The sequence below is a fragment of the Vidua chalybeata genome, chromosome 6 (genome assembly GCF_026979565.1).
Source record: "Vidua chalybeata isolate OUT-0048 chromosome 6, bVidCha1 merged haplotype, whole genome shotgun sequence".
NCBI classification, from domain to species: Eukaryota; Metazoa; Chordata; class Aves; order Passeriformes; family Viduidae; genus Vidua; species Vidua chalybeata.
In genome coordinates this window covers 39,188,127-39,211,370 of record NC_071535.1, presented here as the reverse complement: position 1 = coordinate 39,211,370, position 23,244 = coordinate 39,188,127, and the positions used below count along the sequence as shown (strand labels likewise).

At 38.2% G+C, this 23,244-nt stretch overlaps 1 protein-coding gene across 3 annotated transcripts in view; it reads right to left on the bottom strand.

Annotated features, from left to right (window-relative positions):
- Positions 1-23,244, bottom strand: part of CSTPP1 (centriolar satellite-associated tubulin polyglutamylase complex regulator 1) — a 78,694-nt gene that overhangs the window by 36,455 nt on the left and 18,995 nt on the right. Inside the window, exons 3-4 of one of the 3 annotated variants that reach the window (XM_053944569.1) lie at positions 17,683-17,813; positions 14,982-15,069 (exon numbers count right to left, since the gene is read on the bottom strand). In XM_053944569.1, the coding sequence (XP_053800544.1) occupies positions 14,982-15,069; positions 17,683-17,813 (219 nt within the window). The remainder of the gene's footprint in view (positions 1-14,981; positions 15,070-17,682; positions 17,814-23,244) is intronic. The other 2 variants (XM_053944570.1, XM_053944568.1) reach the window with 2 other exon arrangements.

Here is a 23,244-nt window from a genome sequence, read left to right as displayed (position 1 = left end):
AATTTATCTTAGGCATATAACCAGAATAGGTCATTTTTTCTTGTCTAGCTCTTACCTCAAGAAACTGAATCACTAGGATATCTTAAATGCTGAACCTTTTCCCAGTGCAAAATAGAATACACCAACTATAAATGTTTCATAGCCATATGAAGGACGGTGGTTTGGTTTTAAAGCCATTTTAAAAAATGATTGTGAAGAAAGAAAAATTAAATTGCTTCCAAGGTAATGAAAGTACAATTTCTAAAAGAACAGGTTTTGACTTGCAAGTATTCCTGGGCAACTCATTTGCACTGTGGGGTGGAACATACAGTCCTGTGTATTTCCTTTATTTATATTAGAGTGTGGGATCATAACATGCATTACTGGCAACAACACTTAACTGAATATTGGACAACTCTACAGGACACACATATGTACTTTCTTGGTTCTCTTTCACCTGGTAAGATCAACTGAAAAAAACCAAGGACACCAGAGGTAATGCTAAGATAAGGATTGTGTCAGTTGTTCTCATTACAATAAGGCTTCTGGGATAAAGTGCCAAGCATTTAACTGGCTGCAGGAATCATTTCTTTCTAAACAATAATGTTATCTCTACCTTATCCAGTCAGCAGCATGTCCTTGTATACATTACTAGAATTAATACTACACAGAAATCAAAACAATTTGTTTTTTATTTACAATTACCCTTCTCACATGCTAATGAGTGACACCAGCTCTTCAGAGGGAGAAATTGCTTTTCTTGCCAATCCATCTTTGGCAGTCTCTGCCCTCAAAACAGAAGATATCAGGGAGGGACTGAAGCAAATGAGAGGGAATGCACAGGAGGATAGTATGATATGAGAAGAATGCTTGCAATTTTACACTGAGAAAACCCAGCTGCCAGTTTTTCAGATGTTTGAACTCGCACACACATACTCTGCTGTTTCATCAACACAAAGTATACACTTTGATACTCAGTGACCAGGGAACAGGTGCTCCAATGCCCTAACCTGCTCACGCACTTCTAATAAAAAATGGCTGCATTAACAAATAATGCAATACATCATGCTTCATCCCACTCCCTAAACATCTCTATTACAACACCTTCACCTCCATGTTAGACAAAGCCTAAACAGACAACATAGTTACTGGGCAGCTTCTTCAAACTTACCTGTGACTCAGGTAAAACATTTTGGAATTGGGACTTTTCAACAAGCAAAAATATAGAATACTTTGGAACTTTGAAACTCCTTCAAAATCAGTGAAGGAATTTGCCTTTCTTTTGTTGTCTTGCAAACTCCTGTCATGGTGCTTGTGGCCCTTTCCAAATCACTTGTCACTACTTGGAAGCAAGGGGATTGCATGCAGTAGTATTAACAGAATTTGTCTATTCAGTGAATCTAAAGCCTGCAATAATGTGCATGCAGAAAGCAATTGAACTATCACAATGTTTTAGTGGTCCCTAGATGGCTTCTGCCTCTCAGGCATAGAAGTCACATGCTAAAACTGTAGAAGAAAACCAAGGGATATTTTGTAGAGGTACCACCCAGACCAGGCTAAAACTGTAGAATACAGTATCCCTTCAGGTTCTCACCTGTACCTTAACATAATTGGAAAAAAATTATACAGTTACACATGCAGAAATGGGAGAACCAATTCTGCAACAATTTTCAAATATATTAACTCTAGTGGAAGTTGAAGTAGTTCACTAAAGCTGAAACTGAGTTCTGTGAAAAGTCACCCAATTGATTCCCAGATCATCCCACGGAGATAATCCGATGTCAAGATTTCAGAGAAATCTAATTATGAAAGTGATCTGAGTTAAAAATAAGCTTTAAAAAAAATGCAGTACAAGTAATGAAATGATAGAAGAACACTGTACTGAGTATATCTGGAGAATTCCCCAGTTAGCAAAGGGAAAATACATTCTTGTGCAGAAAAATTAGCAGCCTACATGCTGCTCTCCCTGCATTCAAGTCCCAAGAAGTTCTGCATTGCACTTCCAATTACAGCACATGCGAGTCAGTCTCAGAGGCTTAATTGAAGGTATGTTCTGTGAGATGTTTTCATTAACAATTCTTTCTCAGTGTGGTCACTTTTGCTTATTTGGTTTTGCTTCTCCTTGAAATCATCAAAGAAGACAAATAAAATGCTATTTTTTTCTTTAATGCTCAAGGATAATAATATCTGTCAAATCTGCATTTACCTTGAAACCATGTTAAATTCAAAGTGATCTGAACAACGTTCCTGAAGAACAGAAAAGTCACTTCTGGATACCTCATTCATTTTGAAGAAAACTCTCTTGATATTTTATTTAAATTATCTCTTCTGCAGAGGTACAATCTATTTAATTCTTTATTATTTTTTTCTGTATTTATTTATTTTTGCCTGTGTTTCCTCAAAAAGCTACTATAGTCTGAAAACAAGATTTTAGAATAACTTCTGGCTATAACTTGAAGAATCACATTCCTAGGTCATGAGGAATATGTTTGATGACACAGTTAACTCCTTATGGATTCAGGCTCCTCTACAATTACCACCACTCACCAGTTTCAAAATGAACACTATTGTGTAACTTTAGGAGTTATGTAAATTCCTTTTGCTATGGTAACTGTAAAAGATCTAAAAGACAAATAAATATTTTTTTTAAGGTGAGTTAACCTAGTAGCAAGCAAATATCCATCGTATTAAGGCTGCTTAAAATATTAGATTAACTTAACATTTAAGCTTCTTCTAAAAATACCTTAGAGCCATTGTTTAGAACTGACATAACAGTGAGGTCTCTGCCCTGCAGAGTAGTCATAAGTGAGTGAAAAGTAAAATTCTTCTCCTGTATCTCCGTTATATAAAAAATGCTCACAAAAAGAAAAGGTAATTAAGACAGATTTGCTTGTATGATGACACTTTCCTAATCTGAATTTTTACTTTTTTTATATGTTCAGTTTATAGCAATTAGAAACATACAAATATCCAGAAATTAAATATTGGATGTATTTGATCAACAGTTGATGTTTAATAAAACATTTACCAAATGCTCAAACACAAAGAGAATAAGAAAAGGCAAAGGAGTAAACGTTAGCAATTGGGCTAAGAAGAATGGTACACCTCACACTCTTCTGAAGCTGCTCCAGGTCTGAAAGATTTGAAGATGATTCTGTACATTGTGTGCGACAATCCTGTGCAACCAAACCACAACAAACAGAGCCGCCACTTTCATATTTACTCTCTGCAAGTTTGGTTAGTTTTCACATGAATAGACATAACTCTTGAAATCCAGTTCTATCTATCATAAAGCCTTTCCTCCCTTCCTCCAGAATTGATTTTAATATAATCCTAAGAACTGTTAAAAGGCAGGAAAATTCCCATAGGAAAAAACTTTGAGTCTGAACTGGGGGAGGGGGGCGGAAAAAAGAGAAGAAAGACTGATATTAAAGGCTTTTTTTATGTTAAAGTTTTTACATTTCAAATGTTTACAATGTTTTACTCACTCTTTTTTTCTGTATTCAAAAAAGAGTTAAATTATTATCATGGAAAGAAGCTGCAAGTTTATGTGCATCTGTCTAAAATTAGCTGTTTATCACTAACAAGAAAGTAAAAGTTCATTAAGGCCTTGATTCCATCAAATTTGATCTATACAGATAGCTAAATACTCTCCGTTTTACCAATGCAGCCAACACTTGTAGGTCCAAAGATTACTTAATTCAATCCAACAGGTGTAACTCCAGGTTATAAATAGAAAAATGAAGGTACAGTGAGATTAAGGGATTTGCCAAAAATACGGATTAACAGGATTAGGATTCAGGAGTTGCCAATTTGAATTTCCTTGCTTATCCCATATTTGCTTCAGCAATCTAAGTATGACAAGGACGGCAGAGAACAGAGGAAAATACTGACATCTACTTAGCACCAAGAAAAAAAAGTTAAAACCCCTATTCAGTATCAGCTGTCTGACTAGGAATTGCCTTTATGTACACCCAAAGCATGGGTATTATCAGAAATAATATTCTGAGTACACAAGAACTAATTCAATTTATTTTAAATCAGCGTAAGACCTTGCAAAACAAAGCTCCAGATGTTCCAGATACAGGGAATGTTCCAGATACATTCTTCTAACAGAGAAAGACAAAATAAATAACAAACAAAGCTTTCAGTAGCTGTATTATGTTTTTAAAAACTGCTTCCCTTAGTAACCCTGTTTATTTGCTGCATCTGTGTACTGGATTAGCGTGGCAAGGTTTTGGTCATGGGTGAAGATGCAGGGTCAGTTTGTGTGAGAAGTTTTAAGAAGCTTCACCCCCAGGTGTGACAGAGCCAATGCCAGCCTGAACCAAGATCAACACATCACTGGCCAAGGCTGAGCTGGTCAGTGACTGTGGTAGTGCCTTTGGGATAACATATTTAAGAAGGGATAAAAAACCCCAAACTGCAGAGCTGCAGCTGAAGAGAGAAGCGAGACTGTGTGAGAGAAACAGCTCTCACACAAAGGTCAGTGCACAAGGAGGTGCTCTAGACACCAGAGCAGCGTCACCCCTGTAGCTCTAGTGGAACAAAGAGGTACAAAAATCTAGAGTGAGGTTGAGCCTAGGAAGAAAGGAGGGCTTGCTGGAAGGTGTTTTTAAGATCTGGTTTTCTCTTTATCCTACTCTTGATTTAATTGGTAATAAATTCAATTAATTTCCACAAATCGTGTCAGTTTTGCCTGTGACAGTAACTGGTGAGTGATCTCTCCCCATCCTCATCTTGACCTGCAAGCCTTTAGTTATATTTTTCTCTTGATTCTCCAGGTAAGGAGGGGAAGTGAGAAAGCAGCCTGGTGCCTTGGCATCCAGTTAGGGTCAACCCAACACAATCTGCTAAAGCTAGCAATGTTTACTTAGCAAGAAACAGATGAAGAAGATTTTACTAGATTTTTTTTTTTTTTTCAATATAAATTCTGCAAGATATCTTAGCTGGGGTTCAAAGGAAATACTTAAAGACATTACAAATTCGATTTCATCAACCATTGATTTGTTTCTTAACTCCTCTAGTCTAGTAAGATTTAATACAGTGTCCACTTTCCTTTGTTTTGCTTAGGGGATACTTTAGATACAAAACCTGGAGAAGATTTATAAGGAACAAAAAGCATCATGGAATAAAAAACTTTTCTAAAATATATTAATGAACTTTACTCATGATTCTTTATTCAAGAACAGTGAGTGCCAGAATAAATTAACACAGCGCCATTAGAAAGACACATTTTGTTAAGGGTTTAACATACTGATCCAGAAAACAGAAAATGTTTGAAATGCAGAGTGAAATGTAAATTTTATGTTGTCTCTCCTTAAGCTCTGAACTTAGAGCCTCAGTTAAAAGGCTGCTCTACCTAAACTCCTAGTGTAAACAACAGGAGAAGGATAGTGACCAGAAGCCCATCACAACTATTCAAAATGACCCTATGGATCAGACACTCTCTGCTGACTACCAAAGAAGTGCATTAGATTTTGAGTTTGGGCATCAAACTTGTATCAAACTGTCATACTCATATGATGGACACAACCTGCAACAAAGGACAAGCTCCAGCAGGTATTGTTTAGTTTTGGCTTTAGGTACACCATGCACATACTCAGCTTTCCCATGGTGCAGCCTTTTCAAAGCAAATGCCAAAATCCCACTTTGCTGGGTTTGAGACCCAGACTTCAGCTTTTAAGCCTGTTTTTCCAGATAAATAGCAAGACATGACATAGGCAGATCAGGTTCTAAGCTTTGTTGTTTTACTCTTTTAAATGAAAGAACTCAGAAGATGGCCCTTCACAGAACAGATATATTTAAGACATCTTTCACTAGACTTTGTATGCGACTTGCCTAGTAGACTGGACCTAAGGGGAAAGAACTGTCTGCTATTTTATAAGGTGGTCGGTTCCTTGAAGAACCACATGCTTGAACAAGACTCTACTAGCTAGTACTTTGAAGCTAAGCAAAAACAACAAAAGACTGCAACCTCTGTGTAAAAGGGAAGTAGTCTGAATTTACAATAAGGGAAGATGAATAAAGAATATACTTCAGCATATAAAGCAGTTTCTATTTTGAGCTTCTTCAAAAGGGATAATCTCTTGCCAATTTTACTGTAGAAGCCAGCAACTTCTGTACACCAAGACTGGCTTTCTAAATGATACAGCTACCAGCTAAGCATCAGACTGCTTATGAGCCAAGACACTTTCAGACAGGGTACACACTTTCGGACAGGTATTGCACACACCTGAAATAACCTTCCGTTCCTGAAGAGTGAAGAATTGTCAGGAAAATAATACTGAGTATGTGGTTCTACAACAGAGATTATGAACTTGATGACATATGTTAATTAAACTGATTTCTATCTTGCTCTAAAGACTTTGTTGAGAAAAGCATGTAGCAAAGGGGGCTGTAACATCAAATTTGAATACAACTACAAATACATCCTGCATCATCCCACACAGCTCATGCACAGTGATCTACTGTTCTGAGTAAGACGAGTACTCTCAAAACATTCAAAAAACAAAGAAGATGACAGATTCTTACAAACAATTTATGTAGACAATGTTGCTTCATACTAACATGTGTGTGATTTCCTACTTTTTTCACAGTAAAACAATCCCGTATCTGTAAAAAAACCACAAAACTTTGGTATATAAAACCAAAATAATATATCAAAAGGCCAAACATCTTGAACTCTGATTATGTGAACTTCAGCTAATTACTTCATTTCTCTCTCTCACTTTCTGGAATTGTTAAGTGAAAATAGAATTGTCAAGAATTTTGGGAAGCTTCAATCTTTAATGTCTGTAAAATATCTGGAGATCCTTAGAGAGTAGGTACAGAAAAGTGTTATCAATAATCAACATTCTGAAATTAAGACATCACATTTGAGGTCCTGTTCATCACAGAAGAAAGCCATGAAGCACTTCTCAGCACCTTAAGGACAATTACACTTGCTCAGTGTAATTTCAAGGGTTTGTTAAGGGAAGTTTCCAATCAAAGTAGACAGAAAAAATTAAATTCTTTCAGGAATAAGCTGCAATATTAACTGCTCACTACCTTAATCTTGTTAACTAACATTTGCTTTGCATTGTAACTTTTCACAGCACACCTATCCTTCTGCCTCTGCCAGCAGAATGAAGAAATACCTAATAGCAGCATGGGGAATGGGGATGAGAAAGAGGAAATAAACAAAAAGCTTTGTTTCTGACATCAGATAGTGATGCAGAGACAATTTCATGCAAAAAGAACTGACAGCTTGACTTCTTTTCAGAAAATGTTTAAGTTACTCTGGGAATTGTGTAACGGACATTTGACTGAAGAGTAGATGAGCACTTTGAATATGCAATACCTTAACTCTTGCAGAAAGAGTAAGGAGAAAAGTGGTAACAGATAAGCAGATACCATAGCTGGAAGGAAACAAATATTTGACAAACAGATAATCAAGACAGAGATAAATAATAAAAAATGGGCAAGTAAAGAGCTGACTAGAGAAAGTGATGAAGATAGTCCTCAATGAGTTTGTCCTACAACGCAAAGGAACTAAAGGGGAAGAGTTAAAATTCTATTCAGGACAATATTGCCTTTCCTGACATCTCTCCCCACCCTCTATGAAAATGAACACTAGGAACACTTTGGAACCTCACAAACTTGCATTTCCAATCAGAAAAAAAAAATTCTTCTCAAATGTTCAGCTTCCTTTAGGTTTATTGTGTACTCCATGTGCTCTCCTGCCCCCCTTGATGCTATGGTTTCTTCTATTGAGAAACGCCAGGTTACTGCATTACAAATATTACCCAAGTTCTACTGGAGAATCTGTACAAATTCATTAAATTATCTGATGTAAATTTTGACTATTTCTGGGTCTGAACCTTAATGCAGGAAAACCTCAGGATTTGACAAGTATCTATGTGAGCACTAGAAAAAGCAAAGCTTTTATCCTATGGATTTTTGGGTTTTGGCTGACATTGCAGTCTAGGAAAGTGTGAACTTCTGTGTAAGCTTTTCCTGTGCCTGAAGCATTTCTAAGGTGTTTTTCTTTATACCTGAAAAAACATTTTATAAAAGTTTCAGAAATGTCGCTACCTGGCAATTAGAAGGAGCATAGCCCTGGATTTCAGGAGAGCAGACTTTAATGACTTCAGAGATTACTTTGGAAGAATCTTATGGGATATGGCTCTGAAGAAAAAAAGGGGTCAAGAAGTGATGGATATTTAAGTTTCTCTTCATCTAAGATAAAGAAAGCTCCATTTTTCCAACAGAAGTTATGAGATTCATGCTTAGTAGGATTACAGAATGCAAATTACTCTCAGATCAGCTTATGAAGGAAGGTATCACAGACTGTGCATTACCACAGTCATGTCCTGTGACAAATTCAAAATGGATCAAGCTTAACTTATAAATATTACTGACTACATTTCATAACTCATTTGCAGATTACAGGTTTTCCATAGTAATACCTTATCCCCATTTCATAGAGTAGTAGTAGCATATCAAAGTACTAATCATGCATGCAGATCACTTCTACTGATACTCATCTAGGATCCTTGAAAGTGGCATAACAAAGTATAAGCCAACAATCCTTTTCATCATATACAACAATTTATACATGATCATACTCATTTAAACCAGACTTCAAGATGTTTACTGAGGTAAGACAACTTTAAAAGGATGCAAGAATTTCTCTACTTAACTCAACGTCACACTTTAGTCAAACATGGACATACTGAATGGAACCAAGGCCTCAAAACAAAGTGAAAAGTAGGGACTTCCTGAAAGGTTTAAAGTTTCTAGGATCCAATTATCTTGCCTATCAAGAAAAGGCTTACTGGAAGAGTTCAGTAATATAGTTATAGAAACAGAAATTCAGTCAGTCCTTTTAACAACACAGGGGAAAATCAGTTCCTCAAAAGAAATAAATGGCACTCCCAAGCTTATTTTATCAAAATAACTGAATATAACTTGTGAGTATAACTAATAGATTAAGTGGAAGAACAGGGGGCCAGAAATTGTAGTTGTGCAAATTCCCAATGAACAAAAAAAAACCCCATACTTCTAGATACATATTGTAGAGTCAGGAGCACACTATATAAATCAGCTGAGTTAATTTAGGAAAGCTAGGAAGTGAATGTGTAGTGAAGGAAACTATAAATAGTAAGACCATGAGAGAGAAAAGCTGAAGAAGAACCTGGGATGATAAAGACACAAAAATTATTTGTTCAGAGATTTTTTGTGCAGCTAGACAAAAAGGTTGTTATCTCTTCACTTAAAATGATAACTCCCAGTACCAAGGCTACATCGAAGACTTAATTACACGTGTGAAGGAGAGTCCTTACTTTTCTGTTCATGCTGAACACACATTCCTCCTTCACAGTCTTCTTCCTCATATTGCATCTACACTGCTCACAGCAGCTCAACACAGAGATGCTAGAGTTTATTCCACAGAAATGAGTGCAGACACACTGTAACAACACTCCCCTTATGTCCACTGATCTGCTGAGACAGATCAACTAGGCTCAGGCTGCTGTGAGAGCAATATAGCTCTGCAACTTCCAGGTCCCATGCTAGTATCTCGAGATAGTGCTGAATTGTACCATATGGAAACACAAACCCCAAGCTTAGTTGTCTATGTAAACATTGCATTACACAGCACAGACACACACTTGAAGCCAACAGCATGGGCAGAAGATAATGCATTCCTCAGTTTAAGTGCTTTCACCTCTCAGGGCAGACTAAGAGCCAACATTGGGCTGAAAGCAGATGTGGGCTTCACACAGACCCTTCTCATAAAACCACTTTGCAGAAAGTCACAGTATAAGGAATTGAGATAAAACAAGATTTTCATCTACTTTCTCTACGTCTCCCTTTCAGCATCTCTGCTGCTGAAGACTAGATCAGCAATAGCATAAAACATACTAATTAATGAACCTAAGGCTTTGTAGACATTCTGCTACATGATCGCCTATGCACATGAAGTATGCAGATCATCTTTCAAGATATGTCACAAGTGAGAGAAGAGATAGACCAAGTTTATTTAATATAAGAAACATGGAGCATTCAGAATCCCAGGTCAGATCAAACCATCTAGAACCAGTTCTGTTCCAGGGAACTTCCCCACAATTTGCAATACTAACTCTTCAAGACTACATTGGAACCTAAAAAAAGTCTTAATTTAAAAAATCCATTTCAGTTGGTTTGAATAGGAATGCTGTCATAGGGATGGGAAACTTGCCAGAAGACTGCAAAGCCAATAGTAATAATAATTACCAGTTGAATTTTGGATAATTGCTTAGCAGAATGCAACAATGATCACTGCTTATTTAAATGTTTTGCTCAACTAGGACAAAAAATAAAGAACATATTAATTTAATTTGCCAATGACACAGCCAGTGAAGAAGTGTCAAAAGACACAAAATTGCCAGAAAACATTAGAAAACACACAGAAACATTTACTGGTTTAAAACAAATTCTATAGAGATATACATCTGGAATATGAGATTGAAAAAAAAAAATGAATATTAAGAAGAGCTGGTGTATGCTCAGAGACAGTTGAAAAGGAAATATAATACTGGGGCAAAAAATAAACCCCAAACCAGATTAGACAAGAAGGGTTTTCAGTGTACTACATTTAATTTCACAAACTGCCTTGACAGAACGGCATGAACTGAATTCAGGGAGAGACTAGCTGAAGACTCCATCACGGACCCACTTCTACAAATGATTACTGCAATGCATTTTAGATCTATGCAATGCAGACGTTTTAACTTACAATGGCTTGTAGATATGTCTCACCATCTCTAAAATGTAATCCTCCACTTATTTCTCCCCAGCTTCAGAAATCCTTTGTCCTGATACTCCAGAGTCATGAGTGCTTCCAGGCAGAGCTACATTGATAAATCATAAATAGCAACAGCTGTAACCGTAGCATGAAGGAACTATGACATGAGTAAGGTTAGAGATCAATCATTTCAGCCAAGGCTATTTCACTGTAGAATGAATTTCCAGAAAACACAGCTAACTTATCTTTAGGACATGCTGTGAGACTTCACTGATTCAGAAAAGATTTCCTACAATAACGTGTATAAAAATCTGATTTGGTTTTAGTAACAAAAAGGAAAGGGAAAAAGATTCTGATATTTACTGTGATCATCATTGTATTATTCTAAACATCTCACTTAGCAGAGATTGGCTAAGCTAAAAATGGAGATAGTCTAAAAGCTTACAAAAGAGGGAATAAAAAAAGGCAGAGTAATTTAATATAAAGAATAACATATGGAAGCATTAGAATGACACTAGCAAAGGAAGGGATTTTGTAACCTCAGGAAAGTAATCTTGTCAGCAAAAATGCATTAAAATAGCATCTTTCAAAACTGAGTTGGGAGAACAGTGGTCCATTTAGCTCTTCTCCATGTCCAAGTTACATGAATTATATAGATAAGACATTTCTTTAATTTTTGTAAGGAATCTAGCCTTCCTGACAAACTCAAGTAGAATTAGTCATAGAGGCTTACCACTTTTCTCATTTCATTACACAGCTTGTGTGCTTGGTTGTGGTCAACCTCCCTTTCCACAAGCTCCAGAGACAGCTAGGGTTCCAATTTCCTAATTCAAGTGTGCAGAAGCAAAGAGGTAGCCATCACACCATGTGATGAATGTGAAAAAACCTGGTCATTTTTTAAGATTTTATTTCAATATGATCAGTAATAGTACCTTTTGTCTGAAGGGGAGGCAAGTGTCTGCAAAAAGGATTCTCAGGCAACATAGTCTATCATAACTTTCTGCAGCAGTTTTACATTTCAGTGCTAAATCTAAGGTATCAAACAACAGCTATTTTTGCTGGAAGCAGTTCTAAATTGGGAAGGGGGGAGGTGCAAAGAAAGAAAAAAGAGAAAAGCTGTTGAAAAGCACCAAAGAAAGCTGGGGCTCTAGAAAAGAAGTGCCAATGATTCTGACTGAGCTTTCTGTTCACTTCTCAGTACATCAGGCCTGAAACAAGTTTCTCAGTGCAAAATTTCTCTAATTGGCTGGAAAGCATTTAAGGAAAAATCTTTTTAATTAAAAACAGAGAACCAACAAGACATGAAAGCCATGGGGGTTGGGAGAGGCATATGTTGACCTTATGAGGCTTCACAGCAGAACTCTGCAGGGGCCGTTTAAACTGAGAAAGCACAGTTTTAATTAAAGAGTCCTGAGGAACAGACAATTCAAAAGAGCAGGTCAGATAGATTCCAAGAGGTCAATTTAAGCACAAGCAGAGGGAAAACAAGACTTCTGGCCATTCTGCCTTCCTCTGGGAGAAATCTGTTGCTAACTGATCATTATGCTTCAACAAACACAAGCTGTCCTCTAACCACCTCTGCGAGTGTTGCGTATCATTGGTACAAGTTAAAAGGAGGGCACAAAGGGTTATAGTGAATGGGGTAACAGACTGACTGGTAACCTCTTGCTAGTGGGGTTCCACAGGGCTCCATCTTATGCCCAGTTCTCAACATCTTCATAAATGACCTAGATGTGGGACTCAAAGGAATACTAACTAAGTTTGTCAATGACACTAAACTGGGCAGAGCTATCGACTTTCTCAAGGGCAGAAAGGCCCTGCAGAGAGACCTTGAGAAATCAGAGGACTGGGCATTCACCAACCATATGAAGTTTAACAAGGGCAGGTGCCTGATTCTGCACCTGGGATGGGGCAACCCTGGATGTGTGGACAGACTGGGGAACAAGAGGCTGGAGAGCAGTGCCACAGGAAAGGGACATGGGGGTCCTGGTTGACAGTGGATTATGAGTCAGCAGTGCCCTGGCAGCCAGGAAGGCCAAGCATGTCCTGGGGTGCATCAGGCCCAGCAGCACCAGCTGGGCAAGGGAAGGGATTGTCCTGCTCTGCTCTGCACTGGGGCAGCCTCAGTTTGAGTGCTGGGGGCAGTTTTGGGTGCCACAATATAAGAAAGACATGAAACTATTATAGATTGTTCAAAGGAGGGCTACAATAATGGTGAAGGCTCTGGAGGGAAAGTCATATAAGAAGTGGCTGAGGTCACTTGCTCTGTTCAGCCTGGAGAAGACTTTTCCCTGAGAGGAAACCTCACTGTAGTCTTCAGCATCCTCACATGGGGAAGTAGAGGAGCAAGCACTGATCTCTTCTCTTTTGTGACCAGGGACAAGACTCGAGAAAGACATGAAGCTGAGTCAGGGGAGGTTTAGGCTGGATGTTAGGAAAAGGGTTCTTCACCCAGAGAGTGGTTGAGCACTGGAACACTGGGTCCCCAGGGAAGTGGTAACAGCAACAGCCTGACAAAGTTCAAGAAGCATCTGAAAAATGCTCTCAGGCACATGGTGTGATTCTTGGCTTTATCCTGTGCAGGGCCAGGAACTGGATTCAGTGATCATATCGGGTCCCTTCCAACTCAGCATATTCTATGATTCTATCACAAGAAATTCTGTGAAGTGTTTTTCAACAAGAAACCTCAGTTTCTTGACACTGGATCACATTCATCTGTTTCCTTCTAGTCCTGGTATCACATTCCCAGTGCATGGTATCCCATATATGCTTCTGTATACTTGAAAGTAGAACTCTGCATCTTACTAAGTTTCTAAAACTGCTGGAAAATCCTGTAAAATGGATCCAGCGTATCACCAAAAAGAAATCATCTTAACAAAAAATAAACAAACAAACCCTCCCAAACAACAAACTTTTCTTTACTTTTTGAAGTGTTACCATCACATTTATTGAAGCTAGTAAATTGCCCTTACTATTCAGAGACAAAATTAAAAAATAAATCTAGTCTCTAAACAAAAGGACTTTAAAAAGTCAAGGTAACCAGAACACACCAAGTAACAGAGCTAACATCATAGAAAAATAACATAAAATCTGCTATATTTCTCCATGAAGAGCTATTTCCCAGTAATTCAAAAGGATAAGGAATTAAGTAGAAAAGTAACATCTACAGCAATTTCCCAAGAGAAACAGTAATGCTAGTGCATTTCAGTTACTGTATACATGGTTCTGCACACACACAGATTGTTACATTTAAGCACTACTTGTATTCAGACAGATTTCTCTATTATTGGCCATTTGAGAACTCATGACTTGATGCATCTGGTTGAGTGAATGACATGCACATTCCAAGTCAAGGCATGGTCAAGACTGACAGACAATGCAGTAAATTTCCCTGCATCGAGGAGGAACAGCTAACAGCCAGATTAAGCAATCACTTAACTTATTTGTGAGATTTTGTCTACTTTTCTAAAATCCCAATTACTTACTCAGAAGTGAAAAGATGGGGGGTTTGTTTGTTTGGGGCTTTTATGAGTTTCTATAAGCTTGGAAATTGCATCATCTTACATCTTTAATATTCTCCCTTGCTTCCCTCCAGCCAGGGTACAAGCTTTGATGTAAGTTATTTATTAGGTGGACTTATATCCTCATAGGTTGGTGTTTATGTCTTTTATCAGGGATACCCTCCACAGATGGAGAAAACTAAGAAAACGCCACCACCCACTCCTCAAACATGAAATTCAAATCTGGAATGAAATGTAAAGTAATTGAGAGAGGGGGAAACAGCAGTAAACACTTTCATGATAAAGGAATAAATAAAACCAAGGACAACCTAGAAGACATGGAAGTTAGTGAATGTACTACTTCTGACAAAGGAAGACAAAATATGCTTTCATAGTTCTTCACAGACATAAATCAATGACAAAGAATGAAGCAAGCCCTGCCCGGAAACAAACCCAGTGAGAAAACTGCGGCAGATAAGAATCATACTGTAGAAAACAAAGGGTATATTTTCATCCTTTTCTGCACACAGCAATTCCATTGACATAAAGCGGCCATTTGATGAATAACACTTCATACACCTGACACAGGGCACCAAATGCAGAAATTCTAGTTCAGGTCTCAAAAGCAATGCTCTTATGTTAGCCCAAGCGATATTCCTACTAATTTCAGAAACAGCAGGTTGTTTGTCCCATGCTCTGTTGCATAGTATATAACCATAAGCAGAATTTCTTACCAGGACTCCATAACTTACTGGCCTCCTTGTGGTGGTTTGACCCTAACGAGGTGCCCACCAAAGCTGTTCTGTCACTCTTCCCCCTCAGCTGGAGAATCAAGAGAAAATACAATTAAATGCTCATGGGACAAGAGTAAGACAGGGAGAGATCACTGACCAGTTACTGTTGCAGGCAAAACAGACTTGACTTGGGGAAATGAAATTTAATTTATTACCAATTAAATCAGAGTAGGATAGAAATAAATAAAATCACATCTTAAAACTTTCCACTCAGCTCTCCCTTCTTTCTGGGCTCAACCTCATTCCTGATTTCTTTACCACCTTCCTTCCCCCAAGTGACACAGGGAGACCAGGAAGTTTGTCACACATTGTCTCTGCCATTTCTATCTCCTTGCTCTCTTCTCCAGTTCCAATATTGTATTCCACAGACACTCCTCCACAAACCTCTGCAGCATAATACTCTCCCAAGGGCTGCAGTTCATCACAAACTGCTCAAAGTAGGTCCCTTCCACAGGGTACAGTCCTTCAGGAATGCACTGCACCAGCCTGAGTCCCCCATGGAGTCACAAGTCCTGCCAGCAAAGCTGCTCCAGCATGGGCTCCTCTCTCCATGGGTCCACAGGTCCTTCCAGGAGTCTGCTTCAGCATAGGTTTCCCCATGCAAACACAGCTAAGAAAAAACATCTAGGTGTACTCTATGCCTGAGTGTGATAATGACCATATTTCACCCACCACATCGCACAGGTTCAGCTTCTCAGTGAATGAGTTTAATTCTTAGGTGGCCATCGATGTTATGAGCTCCTCTACATACAGGTATAGCAAAAAAAAAAAAATCCATAGCAAATAAAACTGAAATGAAAAATATCAAGGTTCTAGTCTATAATTATGGCTAGAGAACCACAGAAATTGGACTACATGGATGAAAATATTGACAGTAATTTACCTAAAGTGATGCATTTCTGTCTCTGGTTGGTGTAAAAAGAAAATGTATGTAGATGCATAAATATACAGTTAAACATGTAATATTTACTCAGACTAAAAAGTGAAGCTACTGGACTTCAAAGTTAGAAAAATATACACTGAACTCCTTTTAGGCCACAACCAGAGCTTAGCAACATCCACCTGAGCTTTTGTTCCTGTGCTTATTACCCTTTCTCTTCAAAGTACCTTGGTGATTACACTTTCTTCCATGGCCTTTTCCATACTTACATAAAAGTACTAAAAGTTAAAGAGAAAGGAGATATTACAAAGCTAAAACTTTTCTGTTCCTTTCAACAAATCCAGGTGCCTTTCATCTGGTTGAGGTCGGTGCTGGATAAATGAAGCCTGATGAAAACTTGCACTGAAAGTACTGCAGTGGATACTTTGCATTAGAGAGCTTCTTCTCAATTTTTCAATATGGTTTACCACTAACAGCTGCAGTTCTGGTGGATGACTTCTTCACTATTATCTCTAACACCCCCATAGAAATATGTCCTACGAGTCTACATTTTACTTTTCCTGACTATGACCCGAACTCAAAACAGGTATGTCCTTACTGCAGTATCATAAAATTTACCTCAAATCTTTAAAATACTATCCCTGAACTAAAGTAAATTATTTATAACATAACAAAGTACCTCTCACTGGGAAGAAGGTGTTACAGATAGTATAACCAGTTACTTCAGCAGCTTACTACAGATTCTGTCATGTTTAACTATGATTGATTAATTGCCAAAGATCTAGATGGCATATGTCAAAAACGTCTTTATTGATGGTCTGGAAAACTCTGTTCATCAAAAGCAGAAGTGTTACAAAGCTTAGCCAGAAGGCAAGGTTTTATCTATATTTAAGAGATGGTTGTAGTCTTTCCTGCAAGAAGAAATGAGTCTAAATAGCCTGAAAAAAATGAGGCTTATAGTAAAAAAAACCCACCAACCTTCATATTTGTACAGCAACTTTCAGTGTATTTGCTTAAAATACTAAATTAAAAAGTAAAACAAAACATAATTTTAGTTGCATGTAGTTACAGGAGTTTATTTTGAACTCTGGCCAGTTCTGTAATACCTAATATACCAAGTGCAATATAAGAATAGCTAGACATGATAGCACAGTACTAAGTATTTATTTTGGAATTGGAGCTTTTTCCTTGTGGGTAGGGTTGGGGAAGAGGTCACACAGTTGTCAGTGGTCCCTCTTCCACAGCCATCAGGCTTCTGCAGCATCACCTAGCTATGGCAGGACTATTCAGGCACTGCTCAGGTGGCAGTGTTAACTGCTCCACACACTATGAACCCAGCCTCCTGCAGGCTCCTAATGAAAGCATTCAGGAGTCCAGCTGGCTGAGAATCTCAGTACCCCCTGCCCTCATGCTCCACACTCAATATTCTAACCTTCTCTTGGTCCCAGCCACCAACCTCCAGCACATTTCTTTTCCTATCCATCTCAATGCACAGGTCCACAATGTCCTCCCTCTGATCTATTGTTGCTTGACATGCTGTTCTGTAACAGAAGTAGCACTGGCAACAAGGTGCTTCTACACTGCTCTATTCTGGGAGCCATTTTTAACCATTCCACAGGGAAATGTGACGTTGTCTCCCCATGAATAATGTTAGAATATTAGAACGCAATGTGAAGGGTCAGTATTTGTAGTGCATTAATAGACTGGCTAGCGACTTTCATGTCATGGTAACAGGACAGCAGCAGATGCTGGAATACTTGCCTCCATTTTTCCCCACAGTTCGGAAACACCTCCAGAAGGTCCGAAGAAAAGACGCCCTGTTATGAGGGGTGGCTTGGACAAAGCTGAACTCACGGAACAAGATGTGTGTTCCTTGCCGCACGCTGTTAAAACTGTGGACAGAAAGTCAAAACAAGAATGTTAGAAAGCTGAACCAACATGAATATTCTGGGAACAACTAGAACAGCAGCAAGAAAAACACTGGCTATTACATTTTGTGGAACCAAATCTCCAAAGTTTACACCCATCTGTTCTCTAGAGAGAAGACTATTTGCAAAAACCACACATTGAAATTTAATTATAGGAATTAGAGGTTTGTGAAAGTAAAATTCATTCTAAAGAATCCCAGCAAGGAGTGTCCAAGACCCACTTATTTGAAAACAATCCATTGGAAAATGGCTTGCCAAGAGTAACTCTTGTTTATTTGACCAGAAGATGCCCTTTCTTTTAGTACCTTTGAACTTCACTGCTGTTTTCATTACAGTTTTCTTTAAAGCCACAAAAAAATCCTCTTTAAGAGAAACCCCAAGTTATCATTTCTAGGTTACTGAAATTGACTATTGGATGTATAAAACTTACTGCAGTTGTGATGAAAAGCTGATTGACACATCACTAAACAACAATTTGCACTAATGCATTTTGAAAAGAGTAGCTGGCCATTATGATGGATCTTGAATTCGACACTCATGTTTTTGTATTTTAGTATAAATTTCTAAAATATGAGTTGTAAACACTTTAGGCTAACTTTTTAGAGCAAACATTTGATTACAAAGGTTTCTCTGAAGTGCAAGAGGTTCTCCTTTGGGCATGGTAAAGCTCAACATATAAGAACAAAAGAAATGCAAATACAAACATTATATACCAAAAGGTATAATGACAGGGTTGCCTCAAAGACAGATTTTGTGCATTTCACTTGGCATCATGCAACTGGGACAAAGCTTTGAAACACTCCAGAGAGATCATTAAAACATTCACTTGGGACAGCAGCTTAACTCTCCCTCATAGACGAGAATTAATGAAAGATACAAGTTTACTTTCATCACAGCAGATCCTCTCCATAGGCAGCATCTCCGAGACAAAATCCGGTGGTCAGTGTGAACCCTCTCAGTTTGCAATTTTAAATCACCTCTTTTAATATAAAGACTTTAAATCACTTTATCCTTCGTAATACAGAAAAGGGTCTCACACTTGAAAGAGAATTATACCAGACAGACTTGAGCAAAATTTAAAAAGTCATGTAACAACTGGGTGTGGGTGTGTGTGTGGAGAGAAGTCATTCAATTTTTACAAAAGGAATCACCATTTCTCATTTTTAATATCCTGGTTCTCAAACATATGCAAAAAAACCAAAATCTCTTGTCATCTGTTGAAAGGTAATACAGAACACAGTTTCTAGCCCCCCTACCCAAAAGGAAATGTAAATCAAATAAAATAAGTACAATCACCTTATGATTAAGAAACACTCATGACACTTGAATCCCAGAATCAGGAATATTCTTCCTGTAAATATCATGGACAAATACAATATTTCATATTTATGAAACCTTATTCATGTTAAGTAAAGCACAACCATTGTCCCAAGAGATTAAAGTAAATAAATAAATCATGTGATGGATCAAAATATGCCAAAATTACATGGCTATCATTGTGAGTAAAGAGTATTCATTACAAAGTGCTGTCACTCTCTGCCTTAGAGTGAACAAGTTCAGAGTAAGGTAAAGTAACTTGCAAAAGGTCCCACAAGATGCCTGTGACAAAGCTGGAAATGGCATTTCAGATCTTCCCATCCCAAACCACAGCCTGTATGACTTCTTTCATTTCTGATCTGCATTGTTTCGCTGATGATTTGACAGACTGATGGAGAAAAGAAGGATACAGATGAAAAAGAAGAAACTTGGTGTAATAGAAGGTAGTAGCTTTCAGAAAGATAACACACATAAGGGAGACATTTTGGAAGAGAAAAAAATGAAGGCACAATGATACAATTAAATGCACCAAATTATGCTGCTCAGTACATCTACAGAACATGCAAATTTTGGAAGCAGATCCTGGCACAATTGTAACAGAAAGGTCCAGACACGAAGCTAACATACTATTAATTCACAGCAGACAGCCCTACTATATTACTCCTTATTTCTAATAAGCAAAAACTCTAGTCAGTTGCATTTTCATGGGATGGCTTTAAACCTACCAGGCAGAAGGGTATGATATCATTTGTTGCTTACTCAGTTAAAAGAGTGGGTGGATATGCTGGAACATCACACCTGGATGTGCTGACAGCCAAGTGCCGCCAGCTAGTTGAGTAAAGGAGGACTTTGTTTAACTATACAATGGGAGGATTTTGCCCCAAAAAGCTCCGGATTGCAAGCCTGGGAGTCAGAATTTTATCCCAGTTAAGATGCTACATTTCAGACACCCTACTTTATACATTCCTTTTTATAAGTAGTAAAAGGACAGCTCAAAGGAGCCAGCCCATGATGGAGCTATCCAGCAAGCAGCCCAATGACAAATCTATTCTCAGACAGGGTCAAGATCACTACAAGGGACAGGAACACTATATATTTTGAGTAAACTATATAAGTTGAAATTCCTATATCATGGGTAGATGGGCAGTACCAAAATAACTTGGCCACCTTTTTTATAACAGCTGCCCAGAGATGAAGTTACCACTAATGTGGCAATCTTACAGGTAAACATTTCTAGAAGAAAGAAAAATTATGACAACTCAAAGTTGTTACAGGTATTCCAAAGTAGGTAGGGCATATGACCAACACCTTACCTTTATTTTTATACATGCAAACAGATTTTTTCCAATTCCTTTTGAATACAGAAAAAGAAATAAGCTGCACTCAGAAGAATGGCTTAAGCAAGATATCAACAATAAAGGAACAAAACCATTAAGCACAATCATTCTCAGCAAATTGAACAGCTACTGAGATTCTTCCCTTAGGATTGCTTAGTCTTCCTTCTATCTGTCCTCCTCTCACTGAACAGCTCATACTGTTAGCAAAGTTAAGTGACTTTACTAACTGAGCTTTTCAGCACATTTGAAGAAGAAAATCTTAGAAAAAAACCAGGGTACCTCAACAAGTTATTACTTTGTCCTCAATCATTTAGAAATGGGTTTGGGAAAATATTTTTTCACTTCTCTGGTTAACTTCTTTTTTTCCCCTTTTAGGCATTTAAAGTGCAGCCATCTGCAAGAGATTCCTTCCAGAAGAAAGCTTTCAACAACTGTGCTAGCCTCCAAGCCTCCTATTGGAAACCTAATGATTGTTTCAGTCCTCTTCATTACCAGTAAATAGAGTAGGCAAATTAGAAGAGTAACAACTGTTACTAATGATGTGATTTTATTTGTCTTGCTGAAACCAAGACTACAAATTGAATTGAATGTTCATTAGTTAACACCAGTTTTTTGTGAGCACTCAAATTTCACACAAGAATTGTTAGGCAACTGGATACTCTGTTAACAAAACAGCTTTTTCCATTCACTTGTGAGAAAATCCTGAAGAAAGATGAGAGAAGAATAAAGCAAGGTTCTCAGTTGATGGGGATATCTAAAGAAATTCTTACAGTAAGGGCTTCAGGATGCTTTCTCACTCCTTTCCTTCCCGTGCCCCAGAGCAGCCAAACCCCAGAACAGTCTCCTCCAACACCACTGCTCATAGGGCTGCATCTCACAGCACAGCCAGGCTATTCTTGTGGGATGGCACATACACGTGAGGGGAAGAAAAAAGATTTGGGAGGAGACTGTGATAAAACAGTCCCAGCTATCAAAAATGGCTGTGCTGGGAATTCTAGCACTCAGGTGCTGCTTCTCTGAACAGAGCAGCTTTCATAAGGCTTTGTCTTTTGTGTATTGACATTTTGGCAACCTGCCAGAGTCCAGGAACTTTCAAGCACTCTTTTCAAACCTTTGGACTTCTAAATAGATTGTAAAAGTCCCAGGATGCTATGGTAACATCTCAATTGAAACCCATTATAGCAGTTAGCCTCTGGCTGCTGAACTCAGGCAAAGCCAAATATGCACAATGCAGAGTTGCAAGTCCTCGAGAAGGATGGAAGAGCTTGCCAGGACCCTGCTGTCCCCCTAGCAGGTGCCACCTTTGGTTACCATGCAAAGAGCTCAACAAACTCATAGAACCCCTCCTCTACCAAATGGAAAACAAGGAACAATGACCATTTTTCCTTAATTGACAGCATTACTTCTTGCACTTTCTATCAAGAGCATGATGAAGAAAAAATTTTGAAGGCTTCTTGAACATGAACCACTTACATACACACCCCACCCCCCACACCCTTCTCTTGCCAGCTATACAAGTGTCTAAGTCATTAAAACAGAGTTGAGTGTCTCAAGCAAAAATAAGGTAGTCTCAAATACAAAGTTGCTGTCAGAGGCTATGTTTAGACTGACCGAGAAGTCTGTAGAGAAAAACAGAGCAGAGGATTTGATGCCAACATTACAGGCATCCCAGGATTTGTTTTTTCTTGACACACACTCTGGACTACTTCTAATCTAGTCCCATTGACTGAATGCTCATTTGCAGAAGGAACACATCTTTCAGTTGAACTCCATCTGAAAGGAACCCAGAGGTCCAAGATTGCTTCATTGTGTGAACTAAAGCACAGTAAGTAGGGATAACCAGGAGTATTAGGATTAGAGACTATGCTACAATGGGTAACAAAGAACTACCTCTAGCAATAGAAAATACTGAAATACAAAAGGCTTTACAAAACAGGCCCTTTCTATTCTTAAATAACTCATCCACCACAATAAAGCATCCCCAAATGACCAACTGCACTTAGCCCAAGGCTATGCTCTGAGATAGTGAAGTGAGGTTTACCTTGCCTAGAAGGAACCCAGAGAGGGAACACTTAAAACTGGAGACATAACTGGGTAAAAAGAAAATCACTGTTGTAGTGATTGAATCACTGCTGTATGAGTGTAATTTAAGATCATTTTATTCTTTACCTCTTGGTTTAAGTGTACTACAATATTTGCAATATTCAGATTAATCACTGGGCTGCTTTTTTAGCTATCCCCTTTGGAAGGTAGTGTAGGACCATGAGCATTCCCCAATTCAAAGCCACTGTTTCAACTGCTTTTTTAAATTCCACAGATCTTAGAACTTGGGACACTGAGGTCAGCCTCAAGGAAACCACCATCTTCCTCTAACGAACTTAGCAGTGCTTTTTAGGCATTTCCTTGGAAATGTGTTAAGACAAAACAGATGCTAGAAGTTATTCCTGATGACTGGCTTTATGGGAACATAGTTGGGTTTTTTAACAACTAGGCAGATAGGAACTCATTAACATTAAAAAAATTTGGCAAGATTGGCAAACACAGAGACTGGATCTTTTGAGATCCTTTCTGTCTCATGCACTCAAGTTTACTTAGCTGAAGGGTGTGAAAAGAGGGAAAGGAGTGACACAAATTTTAACTATGTGTTTTCAGGGTTCTTGATTTAGGCTAGGAATCTCTGTATTCATGGCAGACTTAATACAGGTGGTACAAAGATTATCCCATGTTACTGGGATGAAGGA